The sequence below is a fragment of the Electrophorus electricus genome, chromosome 12, assembly GCF_041902795.1.
Source record: "Electrophorus electricus isolate QZ-2024a chromosome 12, ASM4190279v1, whole genome shotgun sequence".
NCBI lineage: Eukaryota > Metazoa > Chordata > Actinopteri > Gymnotiformes > Gymnotidae > Electrophorus > Electrophorus electricus.
In genome coordinates, this window is record NC_137508.1 from 2898626 (window position 1) to 2915590 (window position 16965).

A 16965-nucleotide genomic window follows, 5' to 3' on the forward strand; every position below is an offset into this window, starting at 1 on the left:
GTAGCAGTTGGGTTTATATAAACTATACTTCTATGCTTCAAGCTCATGTTTTTATGACCTACTCTTTTGTTTGTTCAAGTTCTTTAAAAGGTTTGTTTGTGTATGCTTTAATATTGAGAACAAATTAATTCAAACGCAAATGCATAATGTTCTCTCCATAATTTTACCCCGGAGTTTTGTCCTGGTACAGAATATGCGGTGTTTATGTGAACGCTTCTGGTGCTGATACATATGGCCCAAAGGCAACTTTGGAAGTTGTTGTTGTTTTTTCCTCTTGACACTGCACAAGTGTCAGGATCAACCAGGGATTGCAGACAAAGGTTTTAATGAAACAGCCCATAGAGGCAGGCAAATTTGTAGTCGTGAACAGACAAGCAGTCAGGTGATCAGCAAACAATATCCGAAGGGCAATCCAAAGGGGCTAGTCGACAATAGAAGATGCAGATCAATACACGCAGAGGAAACCAGCAACAGGCGTGGACGCTCAGCCCAGTTCTCAATGGGAGATGGGGAGAGTGGGATTTGGGGAAATAGCGAACAGGTGGAACAGGTGCAGGGGTGTGGCCGGTGACCTGGAAGAGCGGGGTGCAGAATGAAGGAGTGTGACCACAAGTTTAAGGATTTGGATTTTTTTCTTTTCCACTTGAGTGAGAAAGCACATGGAGAATCCATATTTTAAATTCATGAATTAAGTTTATATACCAGTTTCAGAGATATTTTAAAATGTGAAAGAATGGTATCACTGCAGTCATATCAATTAGATAAAGGATATTTGTGGTCTTTTGGGATGTCACAGGATGAATAGCAAATGTGTTACGTATTGAGTAGATATGTTGAGTACAATCAGTGAAAATATAGAGACAGATTTTGTTTGTAAATGTCACAGAAGCTCTGTGGATGAACCTTTCGATGGGCATTTTTGCAGCAGTTGTCCAATGTTTCCTTTACTACTTACACCATTTAAGTAATATTATTGAAAAAATGATAAAAATATAGGATTCAGGAATTCAATATTTCATTACTTAATTACAAAATAATATGCAGTCTGTGAGTTGTATAGTTTCTTTTAGCAACTAATAACCATATATAAATACGTTTATTTTAATTACAGATACACATGCTATTGTCATTCACGAACAAAAGTCCCCATATTTATTACGATTCTCTTTAATTTACAATATCTGATGTAGGGCTCTCCAGACTTAAGCAGGGTCTATAAATAGTTATGATTGGAATTCCTTTCTTATGTTATAATGGAGATAATAGAGCAGAAGATGGCGAGAGGCTCAACCCCCACTGCTCGTTGGACCTGCTGTATAATCCACTCTCATTCCTGCAGCCTGAGCTGTAGGCTCCCCCAACTTAGCTACCATGCTACCATGAGACAGCATGCTAGTGGATGTGAATGCAGCAATAAGCACAATCCCACCAACCATCTTAACTGAAACCAGCAAACTGGTACATACAGTAGTCATGCTTGAGACCATAAGCTACAATATACAAGCCACAGCCCACCCCAATGTCCCCTTGTAAACAAAGGCTGGAAAGGAAGATAAAGACAACTCGGAAGGAAGTCAGCAAGCTGACAGAGCTCCAGGAGGATTTGAAGATCAAAGATGGAGTCTGGCTTTGGAGGAAATGAAATGGACGGCTCATAAGTGAGACCTTGGAGCAAAGCTTAACAGCACTGAACACTCTCAGCCAGGTCATCAATACTGATTCAGGAGCAGAACATCCATCAACCATCAACTGCACATGGATAACATCAGACTGCACGCCAAGACGGAAAGACACACTGACTCACTGGTCCACCTGACCAGGACACGCCTAGACCAAGGACACATTCAGGCCGGTGAAGTAAAGTCACAGTGAAGTTTGCAGTGGCACTCATTGACACCTTTCTATCCACACTCACCAAGCTGTGGATATGAGATATGCAGTAAAAGGGGCAAAATGTTTCCAAGACAACTTCTAAATAACACACAGTAGCTATTCCTAATGTCTGTGTGCACAACAACAAAATCTAACTCCAAGACCAGTCTGTGCAATGCCAAGTAGTGCGAGTAGGAACACTAAAGCATCTGCAATGAGACACAGAAGTAACCAGACACTCTGTTATATCCTTGCAAGGGGAGTTGGGTATTAAAGACAAAATAAGCACTCATTAAATTCATATTCTTTTATATTAATACTATTTATATTCATCCAAAATCTTGTTGGCAGGTAGGCGTCCGAGGAAGGCTGCAGGGAGCCTGCAGGTAATCAGAGGTGGCCCCTGATTTCATGCATGAAGAACCAATGTCCCATGCTCCCATCTTCTGAATTAAAACGCAGCCTTGAGCTGGTATCAAGTGACACAGGGGGTGCACATGTACAGCCATAGGCTGCTATCTCTGTTTGCCACACAATGCTGGGTTTGAATAAATTGCTCATCAAAAACAAGCATTTTATTTAAAAAAAAAAAAAAAAAAAAAAAAAAAAGTTTTTTTTTTTTAGTTTTTTATTCAAACTAAAGAAACTTTAACTTTGCATTTGTAAAAGATAATGTGAAAACCACAACATTGCTCCTGAATTAAAAAAAAAAAAAGATTAAAAGAATGACAAATTTCATATAAAAATCCTAATGTGAATCAAACTGTTGTAAACTGGTCACTACCAACAACAACAGCAACAACAAAAACTATTCTGTCAGGATCATGTCCAGAATATGCTTTATCAAGATCAGAATGATTTCAAATAACATGAGAAATGGTTTGCTTTAGCCTTGGGTTTTGTAATCCCTATATGCCGGGGTGTGTTTACATCTATTCAAGTAAATACTTGCATCATTAGTTCTCAACTGGACAAGAGAGGTTGCGGCAAGAACAAGCAACAAGGTGTTTGAGTGAACACCTGGAAGTCCAATGTCCTGCATGGTCTGGTGAATAAAGCGCATCAAAACATAGCTCACTCATTATGCAAAATTCTACTTTAACTCTGCTTTAACATTTGACTTGAAGTTACAGGAAGGAATATTAATTTGTTTCTAGAAAGGGCCTTTGAACAGGGAATGTAAATTCTTTATTTCCACTATTCTTCATCTGGTTGCACAAAAGAGGTCAGAATATGTGTTTCTTTTAAAAAGACAAAAAAAATCTACTAAATAATGCTGAATGTCTATCATATACAGATGTATCTTTTGAAAATCCCTGAATAATCACTGTTCTACAAACACAAAAGCCTACAGAAAATAATATGTAAGACACTACTATTAGGTAAGTATAGGTTTAAAATTTTTTACATTTTCCAGTACTTTTAAAATATTCTTGCTAGTACCCACTGCCATCTTATGGATAAAAAAAATACTACAGCATTTAATGAGAAGTAGAGAAGGCAGGGAAGTTTGTAAGTGTGTGTGTGTGTGTGTGTGTGTGTGTGTGTGTGTGTGTGTGTGTGTGTGTGTGTGTGTGTGTGTGTAATAGACATACCATAAAATAAAAAAAACAAGTACTTTTATTGGTAAAGATAACTTTTCACCATTTTTCATTCAAATTTAAACAGTCAAAATTATTTACATGATTGTTAATCTTTAAAATAATGGACTTGCATGTTTCTTTCGTACGTCATTGTTTATTTATTTATTTGTGTCTTTTAAATACTTAAATAAGAATTTGACATTGGGTGAACTGATTTTTCTGAGTGAATGTGAGATCTCTGAAACCGTGCCTCTCCAATATCTCTGTGCAAAGATGGCCTTTTATCAGTTTCTGCTGTCTATATTAAATGTCATAACTGGAAAGAAACTGTACTGGTGTGGATTGTCCTTCACGAGGGTTAACATTTTTTGCCACTCTATTCTAAATTATGCCAATATTGACTCAGTAAGATCCTTGTTTGTCTAATATTCCAATTGTGTTGCCATTTAAAAAACGGCTTAATGTAATTTAAAATATTTAAAACAATGTGTAAAATACTTTGTATATTTATTTTTCGTTTGAATTTCACGTTCTGCTTAGCTAAACAAATACCCTTGTAATGCAATGTCACTCTCAAAGCCACTTCCTCAATAGCCGAGCTTGCTCTTGATTGGCTGAGAAGACTGCGCTGTAGTTCCACCCCCTCCATTCTCTTGCCCTGCTACCCCTGCTCCAGGGTGGGTGAAGCGCCTCCCCCATCGTGCTGGCCCTTCTCTCCTGCACCCAGCGCACTCTGTTCCAGTAGGAGACATCCCCTCCCCAACATCCGCTACTGCAGCAAATGAGGCTCCCTCATCTCATCAACAGTGCCCCGCACGCCCAGTGCAATAGTCCCAGTCCCAGGCAGCTGGGTCCAGCCTGAAAGCAGCTGTATACAGGTAAGTGTGTGTGTGTGTGTGTGTGTGTGTGTGTGTGTGTGTGTGTGTGTGTGTGTGTGTGTGTGTGTGTGTGTGTGTGTGTGTGTCTGTGTCATGTTCTTATGGCTGAGGTCAGTGGAACAGCAGGTAAAGTATTTGCAGCTCTCTGCATACATGCTAAGAGCCACTGCGCCTGGCTGGTGTATGAGCTCAAATCTGTGTTCATCTCTACCCACGTGAGGCAGAAGTGCAGGAAACAACTGTCATAAGACAGGCTTTTGCAAAGGGCAGGGCAACATAGTGTTGGCTGTCGCGTGTAGCAGTATCACTATCAGTGTGTCGCACAAAACGATCTCCACAAAACGATTTAGAACAAACCTCCTTCGGCTGGACATGTTCTATACATTTATTAGATTGTATATGTCTTCCAACTTGAACACTCCACCTTGTATGGATAAACCTCAGCTGGAAAACGGTGTTGTAAAACTTTGCAAAGCTCTAGTTTTGAGCAGAGCGAGTGTGAAAGAGAGCAACCCGTGTTCTTTCCTTTATTTCAGTGCAGTCCGAGTGGAGTGGGTGAGGTCTCGGCGAGCCTTACACGGACTGTGGAGACAGGAGAGAGCCCGGAGCACGCATGTATTCCCCGCAGAGCCTGCACCGATGGGGCATCACCCACAGCGAGAGCATCGAGCGCCTGGCCTACTGTCAAGGTAAAGTACAGAAAGCTTCACAGTGCTGATTTAGTTTGTCCAGTATCAAACAAATGTGAAAAGCGAACCATTAAAGTTGATGAGTTCATCCCAGATTGGATCAGCACGTAGGCTGTGCGTCAAAACAAAGGCTCTGTCGGGTTAACGGGGGGAGATTCTGTGACATTCATTAAAGCAATGGATGCTTTTTTTCACGATTTAAGAATGTGGACAAACACTGAACAAACATCGGTGACTGAGAATGTATAGATCGGAATGAAAAAACGTAGTGCTTGTGTCTGCGGTTGTTTGCTGGTTATATCAGAGGTATTTCAACCTCACGAATCCGTTTTATTAAAAGGAAAGCATTTACGAAAGGGCAACTTCGCATATTAAATTAGGTTGTATAGCGCTATATGACGATTTTTAAGGCCAGCAGAGGGTGGTATATCTCCATGTGTTTTCCACGGAATTACGTGGCGCTTTCTGTAGATCTCCGTGTCCCACCCCTTCTGTGGTGCAGACGCGTAGGGCAGGGCAGCGCGGGTGTAAACAAACCGGCGATGTGGCGCTGCATTCGGCGCGGTTACATTCGGAAACGTGTCGTCCTCTGAACACACGCTGGAGTTACACGGGTGCTGACGAGTGCTATCCGGGTTTTTTTGTTTGTTTTTTTGGACATCTGCGACTGTATAGTTCATCAGCGTCGTTCAATATGTCCACTGTGGTTGCGAGGTGAAATATCGCTCCGATCCATCGGAGTATTCACTTTCACTATGGCCACACCTGCGGAGCAAGATTTTACCCTGGCCGAGGCGGACGGCAATAAGGAGAAAACGCAGGTCTTCGGAGTTCTTAGGCTGCAGGAAGATAAAGCTGGCGTGGATAAATCTGCAGGCACGTCCCTCAAATCTGTGGACGGAAGGTGGCAGGCGCCCATATTCGCTTTAGCTAGGAAAGCCTCGGAAACCTTTTCAGGCGGCATTCACGTTCTCCCTAAGGTCGCCGAGCCTAAAGTATCCCCGTTTGCAGAGGAATGGAGTGTCAAGGGTAGGTTTGTGATCTTTGCAAAGGCAGAAGTCCAGTTTATATTGATCGGCATGTACATTACGGGGATGGCGGTCCCTCCCCCGGTTAGAATGATGTCATTGCTTATATGAGAACAATAAAGCCTTCGACGGTGAATACAACAGGGTGTTTTCACATCTTAAATGTGCCAGAAAGACAAAATTTGGTTTAAAAGAGCGGCCTTAAGTTAAACACGGAATAATTCTGTCATAACATGTATGTACAGAATTTTGTCTAGTAACCGTTTTGTGAACACCTGGACGCATGACGTTGTACGATGCACAGTCTTTACTCACTTATCCCCACCTGTGGTATTATAAGATGTTAAAGCAAGTAATCTGTCCCCCTACGTTTATTTTATATGCTAAATTAAGATATTAATACAAAGTGGATTTATGTATGTCCAGAGCAGAACGATTAAAAGTACATAGGCTTGACTTTACATGACTGCCTGCAAGGTCTGACAGAATAGAATAGAACAGGTAAGATGGAGATGATTGCGTGGATCAGAAAGCTTTATATAATGTTGTATTCAGTTTGGACAAGCACACCACATTTAAATTTCAGATAGTTGACTCTGTATTTAGCCCTCTCTGACATTTGTCTGCTGTTTCACATTTCATGCTGAAATGTGGCACCAAACCGCCTTGATGCATTTCACTGCTGCTTGCATCAGTGAACACACACAAATACTGGCAGTTACTTTCAGGTTAAAGTTTATCTTGCCTTTTTGCTAATTCAGTGGATTATGCTACTGATTCATATTCTGATAGGTAGAGCTTTGCCTTGTATTAGTTTCTGTTATTTAATTATCTGCCTTGGTGTCTTGGTTAAGTTTTTTTTGTTCATTCTTTCTTGTCCTTTAACCTTCAAGCTAGATCCAGAACTAGTTCCTCTGTACTAACAACATTCTGCTTACGATGTCTTCTAGCTTTCCGGGACCCTATGGCAATGGAACGGGCCAACTTGCTCAACATGGCCAAGCTCAGCATTAAAGGCCTAATCGAGTCGGCCCTCAGCTTCGGACGAACCCTGGACTCGGACTATCCCCCTCTGCAGCAGTTCTTTGTTGTTATGGAGCACTGTCTGAAACATGGTCTCAAAGGTACAAGAGTCTGATGCCAGTTGAGCCTGTTATAGTGTAGGGGATAGTTTTCCAGAGAGTAAGCCTCACTGTGGATTGGATTTACTCCTAATGGGCCTATGATATCGGGCCAATTAAATGTTTGGAAAGTTCGACACACGTGAAGTGCTATGAGAAGTCATTGTTTCTCATGTGCAGTCACTTGTGATGACTAATATGTACCTAACTATTATTTTTGGCTGCAGACAGATGAATATGTGCAGTAGATAGGGGAAAGGAGATTGTCAGATCTGTGAATACAAGTAAATACACAGATATGTGGATTCTGTTTTAAAAAGAGCACTGACACATTGTACAGTTTGAAGTGAGTAACAGCTGCATGCCTTGGATGATGCTTACCTGTGATTTGGGTGCAGTGACTGTCAATAACGATTTGATTATTTGCTGTGTAGTAAACATGTTTGTCTCTGGCTTTAGTGAAGAAGACGTTTCTTGGTTACAACAAGTCATTGTGGGGGCCTCTGGAGATGGTGGAGAAGCTGTGTCCAGAGGCAGGGGAGATCGCGGCCAGTGTACGGGACTTACCGGGTCTGAAGTATGGACATAAGCATGGCCACATACTCCCATCACCATTCTCATATGCTGTGCATTTTTAAAGGATTACACTGTTGCTCTAAACAACACTGTTTTTGAGCAATGGCTTTAGTTTTAGTTTTTATAATCTAACAATAGCTAACAAAAAAATACATTTGGTGTCATATGTTTACACAGCAATCTTCAGGCTGCATCCTGCTGGGTTATTTTAATTCTCGCTCAACAGCTTTGCATTCTCAGCGATCTTTTCTGTGTTTGCTGTTCTTCAGAGATTTCTGTGTAAATTCATTAGACACACCTCGGTTCACGACTGAATCCGCCAGATGTGTGCGGAAAACACCCTTCATTCCACTGCCCTTTCCCGCTGTGCAGGGTGGCTCTTTAGAGGCACTTGAAACAGTAGGGGGAAGTGCCAATTTCAGTTCCACTTCCCAGACACAAACGAAACCTGCAGCTGAGACAGAAAGGTCAAAAAGCAAGCTCACTTTAACAGTGAAGCACCAAAAACTCACAGAATCCTTTTGAAACAGTTAGTATTTGGTATAAGCCGTCTGAACACTTTCCAGTCAGACAAGAAATGCTTAAATATTTGCATATATTTGTAGTGCATGTATTACACTAATGTCACACCTGTCAAATTATGTGCATATAAATGTATTAAGTAAATTAAGTTGCTAATCAGAGTCACTTATAAAATGCGCAGAAAGTAGATGATTTATATGTAAGTATACATAGCAGATGTACAGCAAGAGCCCATATATGAGAGTCAGCACCAAGGTTGTGTGGTGTAGATGTAATTTATGTGCTAGCAAGATGAAGAGCAAATGCTTGATACTGCCTTTTGCAGGCTGGCTCACACTGTGCTTTGTGTGGGCATGCATCGTGTGTGTGTGTGTGTGTTAGGACGCCGCTGGGCAGAGCTAGGGCATGGCTGAGACTGGCACTGATGCAGAAGAGATTAGCAGATTACCTGCGTGTTCTAATCACCAGGAAAGACATCCTGAGGTGAGGGACCTTTTTACCTTTATATTAATCATGATTAAATACCTGTAGTAACAGGGGTCAGATGTAATTGTACTGAATTGTACTGTATAGTTTTTCTGTTTGTTACTACATTAATACAACTGAATAATTCTTATTAGTAATTAAGCACATTATATGCTGAGTGTGATGTGCTAGAGCAGGGAAAATCCAACAAGGTCTGGAGTATGGGAAACTACGCACTGAGACGTAGATTAAATATTTCACGTCACAGTGGGAGGAATGAGTGTATGAGCAGTTAATAGCTGCACAATCAGATTAGTCCTGATATTTACATTTACATTTATGGCATTTAGCTGACGCTTTTATCCAAAGCGACTTACAATTATTATGAAATTATTTCATTTCACTTTCAACCATTACAGATTACTGGAGGCCAATACAGGTACTCCAAAGCAGGTGTGTGTTTCAGTGTTAGTTTTGCTATAGAGTGATGTTTAAGGGACCCTCTACTGATGGAGCATGTTTTACAGGCAGAATATGGATAGATACTGTAGCAATACAGATACATACTGTTTTTATATCCTGGTCCAGTAGTTCCTTTCAGCTGTAGTTCCTAGTTTTGCAGTACTTCACCACACTGCCCTACACAGTGTAAGTTGAAAATTGTGTGTGTGTGGTACAGCGATTTCTATGAAAGCTCTGCGGTCATGCTGGAGGAGGAGGGAGCAGTCATCGTTGGCCTCCTGGTGGGACTCAACGTCATTGATGCCAACCTGTGCGTGAAGGGCGAAGACCTGGACACACAAGTACAAAAAAATTTATTTGATTGTACACTGAGATGCTGCACTGTTAATATGAGATCATAAAGCTTATATTAAGTTTTTCAATTACTCAGGTTGGTGTGATCGATTTTTCAATGTACTTGAAAAATGACATTGACGACTATAGGAGTGAAGAAAGGTAAGAATACATTTCATGTTTGGAGAAACATTCTTAATTTTGTCTCTCTCTCTCTCTCTCTCTCTCTCTCTCTCTCTCTCTCTCTAAAGCTTATGTATTTCAGTGCATGTGTTTCAGAATATCCTGTCTCTGTGTGCCTGTGTGAAGAACTGTGGAGCTCTGCTACATGTGATCTCTCTCTGTCTCTCTCTAGAGAGCAGAACAGAGCTCAACAGTTCTTCACACAGGCACACAGATATATATATATATATATATATATATATATATATATATATATATATATATATATATATATATATATATATATATATATAACACATGAGAGAGAGTAAATTTACAATGCAATTACTATCTATCTATCTATCTATCTATCTATCTATCTATACAGTAAATTTACAATGCAGGCTTAATAACATCTGATTTCATTGTTTCATAACAAGAAATGGACAAATTGCAGCGATATTGGACCAGAAGAACTATGTTGAAGAATTAAACAGGCAGCTCAAGTGAGTACAGATTTTTTCTCTAAAATTTGCAACCATATTATGCAGGATGCCATTGATGCATCCTGATTCAGAAGAATCTCAGGAGTTCCTTCAGTGCCTATAAAATTACATGCATCATTTCTCTGCCTTAGTTCCACTGTTCAGGGTCTTCAGGGACGTGTGGACTCATTAGAGAAATCAAACTCCAGACTCATTGAGGAGGTAATGTTGTTTCTGAGAACATGTACGGCAGCTATGCAGCCAGATGTGGTATCAGCAGTTCTCTTTCTTTTTTACCTCTAGTTGGCAATAGCCAAAAACAACATAATCAAACTACAGGAAGAGAACCACCAGCTCAGATCTGAGAACTCATTAATTCTCATGAAGGCTCAGCAGCGTCTTGAGGTATTTTGTCATGTTAATTTGTGGGGGGTTTTTGTGCTACATACAAAAGTACTCTTTGTTCTCATTTTTAAAAAAATAAGCTAAATAGATAAAAGCTTTGTAAATTAGCCTACAGCCAAATATCTTGTTGAACAAGTGAATGGTGAAGGTAAATGTATTTATTTAATTTTACTATGGTTTTATTTAATTTAGTCTGTGGCAAAAATGTCACTGTGCTGTGCACAGGTTACACAGGGTGATGTGAACTGTGAGCTGGACACGTATAAGCAGTCCAGGCAGGGCCTGGATGAGATGTACAACGAGGCTCGCAGGCAACTAAAAGAGGAGTGTCAGCTCCGGCAGGTCAGTCGCTTCTCAAAATGCCCTTTTATCCGGTTTCTTTTCTCTCTTTTATCCGGTTCCTTTTCATTCCATTAAGTGCCATTTGTTTTAAAGATTCAAAGGTACCAACTTTGCACCCATGACCACACCATGGGTCATTTTAATTTTTAACCATAAAAAGACAGAAGAATGCAACAACGCTAGAACATTGTTAGAACTACATATCAACAATGTCAGAATTCTATATCAGCGGTTCTGTTTGAAATCTGATCAGGTGCAACGTGTTGGGCTTGTACTGCTGTAGGATGTGGAGAATGAGTTAGTGGTGCAGGTTAACATGAAGCAGGAGATGGAGTTGGCCATGAAGCTTCTGGAGAAGGACATCCATGAGAAGCAGGACACTTTGATCGGACTTCGGCAGCAGTTGGATGAAGTGAAGGCCATCAATGTTGAGATGTATCAGAAAATGCAGGTAAGCTCGCTACCAGTTCAGCTACCTTTTGGTTAAACGGAAGACGTTAAACGTGGTGCATCTTTTATTAGATGTGGATCGCACTTTTGCAGTAACTGTATTTGATTCATTTCATAACTGTCTACAGTCTTCTGATGAGGGCATGAAACAGAAAAATGACATGATTGCACGGTTGGAGGAGAAGACGAATCAGATAACAGCTACTATGAGACAGCTAGAACAAAGGTGAGCAAAGAAGGATATCAGAGTGGATCATATGTTATTTGGCATAATGCTAAGTCATGTTCCTAAGATGCATTCAGCTTCAAGTACAGACAGTTTCATGTGAGCACCCCAGAGTTGTTTATTCCTGTGGGAATAAAAACACAACTACTTATACGCCATTCCGTGTTCTCAGTTTTGATTTTCCAGTCATCTTGGCAGAGATTTAGATTTCCTGTATCGAACAACGTTTGAAACACAGTAAAAGGGACATGGACGTGTTTGTTCCTGAATTCAGTTGAACCAAGCCAGTGAGTCGCAGACAGATGTAGTGATGCAGGTCTGAATGCATCTCCGGATATGTTACGTGCGTGTGTTCGGCGTGGCTAAGGGGTCACGCCTAACACACGCAGGGAGCTGACTAAGGAGGCTCCAGCCCTGCTCCCTGGGCAGGCTAGCACACGCCATGCCCTGCACACCCTGCCTTGCCATGACACGCTGGACCCTTGCACCTGGCCACTCGTGCGTGCTGGTTATGTGGTTGTGAGCTTTTCTCACGCCTCTGTCTGTGCAGCCCACCTCCCCTCTTCTCCATTGGTTTACTGCCATCTTATTCGTGACCATTTTAACGGACGCGCTGCTCAACAACTTTTCGAAGCTCTGATTGACGTGAGAATTCACTGATGTTTACATCCTCTTTCCCTTTCTGTTCTTCCCTTGTCTTTCTTTTCCACATCCTCTCCCTGATTTTAATACCATCATTTTTCATCAATATATCTCCCCTCTCTACGATATTTAATCTCTCACTATATTAAATGGAAATAGCGATAAAGACCTGCTCAACCAGACACGAACTCTGGCCATGTCGTTTGTAAAATGTGCCAGCACAGATACAGAACACCAGTACAAACTTGTCAAAGATATTTCCTTCTGATTTTAAGATAAATTCACGATTTGTGACACAATGTGTTTGGCAATATGTAGTATCGTGAAAATAAAGGGTTTGAATGCTCTCTATTAGCGTCTTTTTAGACTTGGTTGTTAGATATGGTGGATATTTGTTTTTTCCACATATCGGTTAGTGATTCCAGAGTTCTTTCTCGTGGTACTGTAACATGGCATACACACTACCGTACTGTAACAATAAGAGCAAACAATGATTATGGTGTGTCTTTTATCCAGATCATCAATAAATTGTTTTAAACTGTTCCTATATATTTTAGTTCATTATTTCACATACATCTAAAGTACTGCATTTACTAATATTCACTTTATTAAGCTTATTCTTAATAAGGTGCTGAATATTGCATTATTCTTCTTATGAGAAATTATATTTGTCCAGACATTTCAGTCAGCCTAACTCAAACTCCCTATGCCCTTAACTGTCAATTAGGCTCTATCAACTTTTCAGTTCGGCTCTTTTTTTTTGGCCAGCTGTTTATGCGTTTGCTGCCGGTCTTTCGTGGGGTAGCGTGCCTGTGCAGTTTTGGCCCTCTTTTTCTTTTGCCCATTTATTTGTTCCATTACCCCCCCCCCCCCCCACCCCCAACCCATCTTACCCTTGTGATCGGAGCCTCGGTTTTACCCGGTTGGTTTGAATTACGCCAGATTGCAGGATGCGGAGAGGGACCGTCTGAGCGCCGAAGACGGAATGCGCCGGTTCAAGCAAGACTTTACCAACAAAGCAGACAGCCTCCAAAAGCAGATAGCCCAGCGGGAGAAGCAGATGTAAGTGTAGAGAATTTTGTTGTAGATTGATGCGTTTCTTTCTGCCTCTCCTTTTCAGTGCTATGTGCAGTGCTTGGTCCTAATAAAGGGCCCAAGTTTTTATTGCATTTTATTGCATAATTTTATGTACATTTATTTGAATGATAAAACTGTATGAATCAATTCATTAATGAAGAGGAGAGAATCCCTTTGAATTACATGTCTGAACTACTTTCTGTTTTCTTTAGGTTTCAGCTGGAAACAGATTTGAAAATTGAGAGAGAGTGGCGTCAAACGTTACAGAACGACCTAGAGAGAGAACGGGAGACAGTCTCCCAGCTGAAGGCTGAGGCTCAGCAAATTAATGCACTCAAAAAAGTAAAACCAAAAATTCTTCTGCCTTCCATAATTTCATAATGACCAGTAAAATGCAGAGATTCAAGTCTATGGAGGCATCAACTCTGATATATTTGTTCTAGAAACTTCATGGGCTGAATCGCCCTTAATTCGTTCTGGTGAATAGTCCATTCGCCTGGTGCCATAAGCCTTGGCCTATGGAAGCATGTCTCCTATACCGGTGATAATGGAGTTTAATGGAGTCTTGTTGATGCCAATCAGGAGTTTCACAGGCTGCAGGATGAAAACACCCAGCTGAAGGGGATCTGTGAGGAACAAGAGCAGGCGCTAGAGGAGCTAGGTTGCAAACTCAGCGAGTGAGTTGTGCCCTGTGCCCAATAAGTTATTCATTTACTGGTCAGATTTATTCAGGATTTGTTTGTTTACTGGTTACAGTTCAGCCAACCCCTTTTGGGCCACCTTGTCTTGTTCCATTTCCTTACCCTTATCCTCTTTGTAAGAGGAGCTGCACAGCTCTGAACCAATCCACATTGTTTTTCGTATCAGGTCAAAATTGAAAATTGAGGATATTAAAGAAGCCAATAAAGCGCTCCAGGTAGGTGCTTTGCCTGATGTTTTAATATTTCTGTTCTCATGGTTCAGTTGATTAAGATTCAGCTGTAACTAGTGCAAGCTGGCTAAATGCTAGGCTCATTTTAGGGTGGCCAGGTGTGGCTTAAGGATAAGGATGCCACACACTGCAAGCTTTGTGAGAAGGAGTTCTCCATCTCCAGGAGAAAGGTGAGACCCACAAGTCACAATTCACTTGCATTTAAATGTGTCTCAGAGTCTTTGAGTGTCTACCTTCTTTAAAATCATCCATTACAATGCCCATTACATCAGAGCGGCTTTAACAAGTTAAAAAGATCTAAAATAGGACTTAAAATCAGTGTACATCTCAAATCTAGGGATAAAGACTAAAGACCTAGTAGGTATTCTAATAGAGTCAGATCCCACCTTTACTAGCCACATCTCTGTCATCTTAAGAATATAGCTAAAGTCAAAGTCTCAATGAGACCTAGAGAAACTTGTGTATGCTTTTATCTCCGGCAGGGTTAACTACTGTAATGGTCTCCTAACAGGACTCTCCTAAAAAAGACCAGTCCACAGCTACGACTTGCTATGACTTTTAACCAAAGAGACTTGAGTACATTACTCTAGTTCTAAAATCTCTACACTGGCTTCCAGTTAGTTACAGAACTGACTGTAAAGCACTACTAGTGTAGAAAGCACTACTAGTGTAAATCACTACCATATACTGATTAGGCCCAGAATCACTACTGGTATAAAGCCAGTTGGGCTCTTGAATCCATGAATACAACCAGCGTGTAGAGTCTAGAAGTCAAACCAAACACGGTGAAGCAGCATTTAGTTCTTATACTACACACAGAAGGACCCAACCCCTGTACAAATGTAGATGTGCCCCAAATAAACCAGTTTTTAATCCAACATTTTTTTTTTTTCCTTTTAGTTCCATTCTTGCGTTATTTCTGGCAGTACGTTATACTGTTATTTGGTATTTTATTAGTGCACTTTAGTCTTTTAATGTGGATTTTCTTCTTTTAATTCCTTTTTATTATTCCATTATTTTGTTTTCCTTTTCTATTTGTCAATTGTATTTAATTATAATTTTATATTTTCTATTTAAATAAACTTTTATGAAACATCAAATTTTGATTGTCATGAGCCAATACATTTCATATGGTGCGTACTAATGTAGCTCACCTGGTAGTGTAGGAACAAAGTGCAAGTGACATGAAGTCGCTGATCTGAATAAGAGCATCTGCCAATTGTTGAAAATGTAAAGGTAAAAAGTAACAGCACCATGCAGTGTAAAAACCTATTCAAAAAGGTGTTTGCAATATGACACGCTGCTTCACATCATAGAGTTGTACTTGCTATTTTTAATATGAACTTTGAATGAAACATTTTAGCAATTAAATATCAGTAAACATTTACTTAGTGTGAAAAGATAAATCAGGCCCATATTTCACAATAGAATAAAGAATGTAACACATTTTGTGCGTTTTTGAATATGCTATTGAGTGGTCATTGCACCCCAATAAGAAGAAGCCTGTTCTGTAACTGAAGTGAGAGGATAGCCCTGTTTGTGATGCTCATCTTGGGTTTCTTTTCTCTTTGCAGCATCACTGTAGGAACTGTGGGGAGATCTTCTGCAATGCTTGTTCAGATAACGAGTTACCTCTGCCAGCATCTCCAAAGCCTGTCCGAGTGTGTGACACGTGCCATGCTCTTCTGCTTCAGCGCTGCTCTTCCAACACTGCATAAGCCACACACACACACACACACACACACACACACACACACAAACCATGTGCTGCCAAAGTGGCCAGGGTTGACTTTAACTCTGACTACCATGTTTTCCTGCATCATGTCAAACTATAACAAAAGTGACCAAAATCTCTGCACCTGTTATTCATTGTTATAAGTTTACATTTCAAATGGGAGCTCTACAGCCGTGTCAAAACAGCACACCAGCAGCTGTTCAGTTATGTGAAGTGCCCAAAGAAGGTATTGAGTATGGTAAGCAAACTTGTTGAGTGGCTTGTAGCATTTCAAAGACTTAAAATGAATTACAATATAGCCATTACATGTTTTGAACACTACAAGCAAGCAGCACTAAAGCACACTCTGCATACAGCATACTAAACAGGTTAGGTTATTGTATGAGGATGACATTACATGCTGTGGTGTAAGACCACCTCTGGAATGTAGGGTGAACATATCGTCTTATTGTCAAGAATGAGCAAATGTATTCTGAGGCGTTTTAGTTTATTTTGTATGCAAGTTAATGTATGCCTGTATGAAAGGTCAGTCATAAAGACGGGATCTTTAAAGATGTCCTGAGTGCCTGAAGGGGTGGAATTTTTTTTAAAAAGCACTAAGCTTTTCAGTGCTGCTCAAGTTTGATTGCAATGGAATTAGCTCAGATAGTGCCCTGCAATCAATATCCAACTTTTTTTCCATTCTGAAATTGAAATTGAAGTATTATTTCACACTATACCACATTACAGGTTATAAACAGCTATGCCAAGACTTGTGTGGTTTGTAAAGTGGAAACTTGGACTGCTACTCGCCTTGAATATTCATGGTTACCTTCATCTTAATGCATTCAAGTGTAAACTTATAAAAACAGTTGCTAAGTCACATTTTCAAATGTGAAAGTATTTACCTGTAAATATGTCTTAAACCACTAAAGTTAATACTTCCATTTTATGTCCTCCGTATTATTTTTTAAGGTGTTTATAGCAGGCCTATATTCATCT

At 40.4% G+C, this 16965-nt stretch overlaps 1 protein-coding gene across 5 annotated transcripts; it reads left to right on the forward strand.

The window, feature by feature from the left end:
- Positions 1 to 4166: 4166 nt before the first annotated feature.
- Positions 4167 to 16910, forward strand: rufy2 (RUN and FYVE domain containing 2). Of its 5 annotated transcripts, XM_027000423.3 has the most exons (19): positions 4167 to 4333; positions 4870 to 5022; positions 7001 to 7174; positions 7631 to 7748; positions 8651 to 8752; positions 9414 to 9537; positions 9627 to 9691; positions 10132 to 10197; positions 10329 to 10398; positions 10480 to 10581; positions 10807 to 10923; positions 11207 to 11374; positions 11502 to 11599; positions 13184 to 13303; positions 13531 to 13660; positions 13901 to 13995; positions 14186 to 14234; positions 14339 to 14419; positions 15824 to 16910. In XM_027000423.3, exons 2-19 carry the CDS (start codon positions 4947 to 4949, stop codon positions 15965 to 15967), a joined length of 1899 nt encoding a protein of 632 aa, XP_026856224.1. In that variant the 5' UTR covers positions 4167 to 4333; positions 4870 to 4946; the 3' UTR covers positions 15968 to 16910. The 5 variants fall into 5 exon arrangements, 4 of the variants coding, with proteins under 4 accessions (XP_026856224.1, XP_026856222.1, XP_081580619.1 ...); XM_027000421.3 differs by lacking the exons at positions 4167 to 4333; positions 4870 to 5022 and adding an exon at positions 5506 to 6051; XR_014126452.1 differs by lacking the exons at positions 4167 to 4333; positions 4870 to 5022; positions 13901 to 13995 and adding an exon at positions 5508 to 6051 and having other exon boundaries at positions 15824 to 15882.
- Positions 16911 to 16965: the final 55 nt, after the last annotated feature.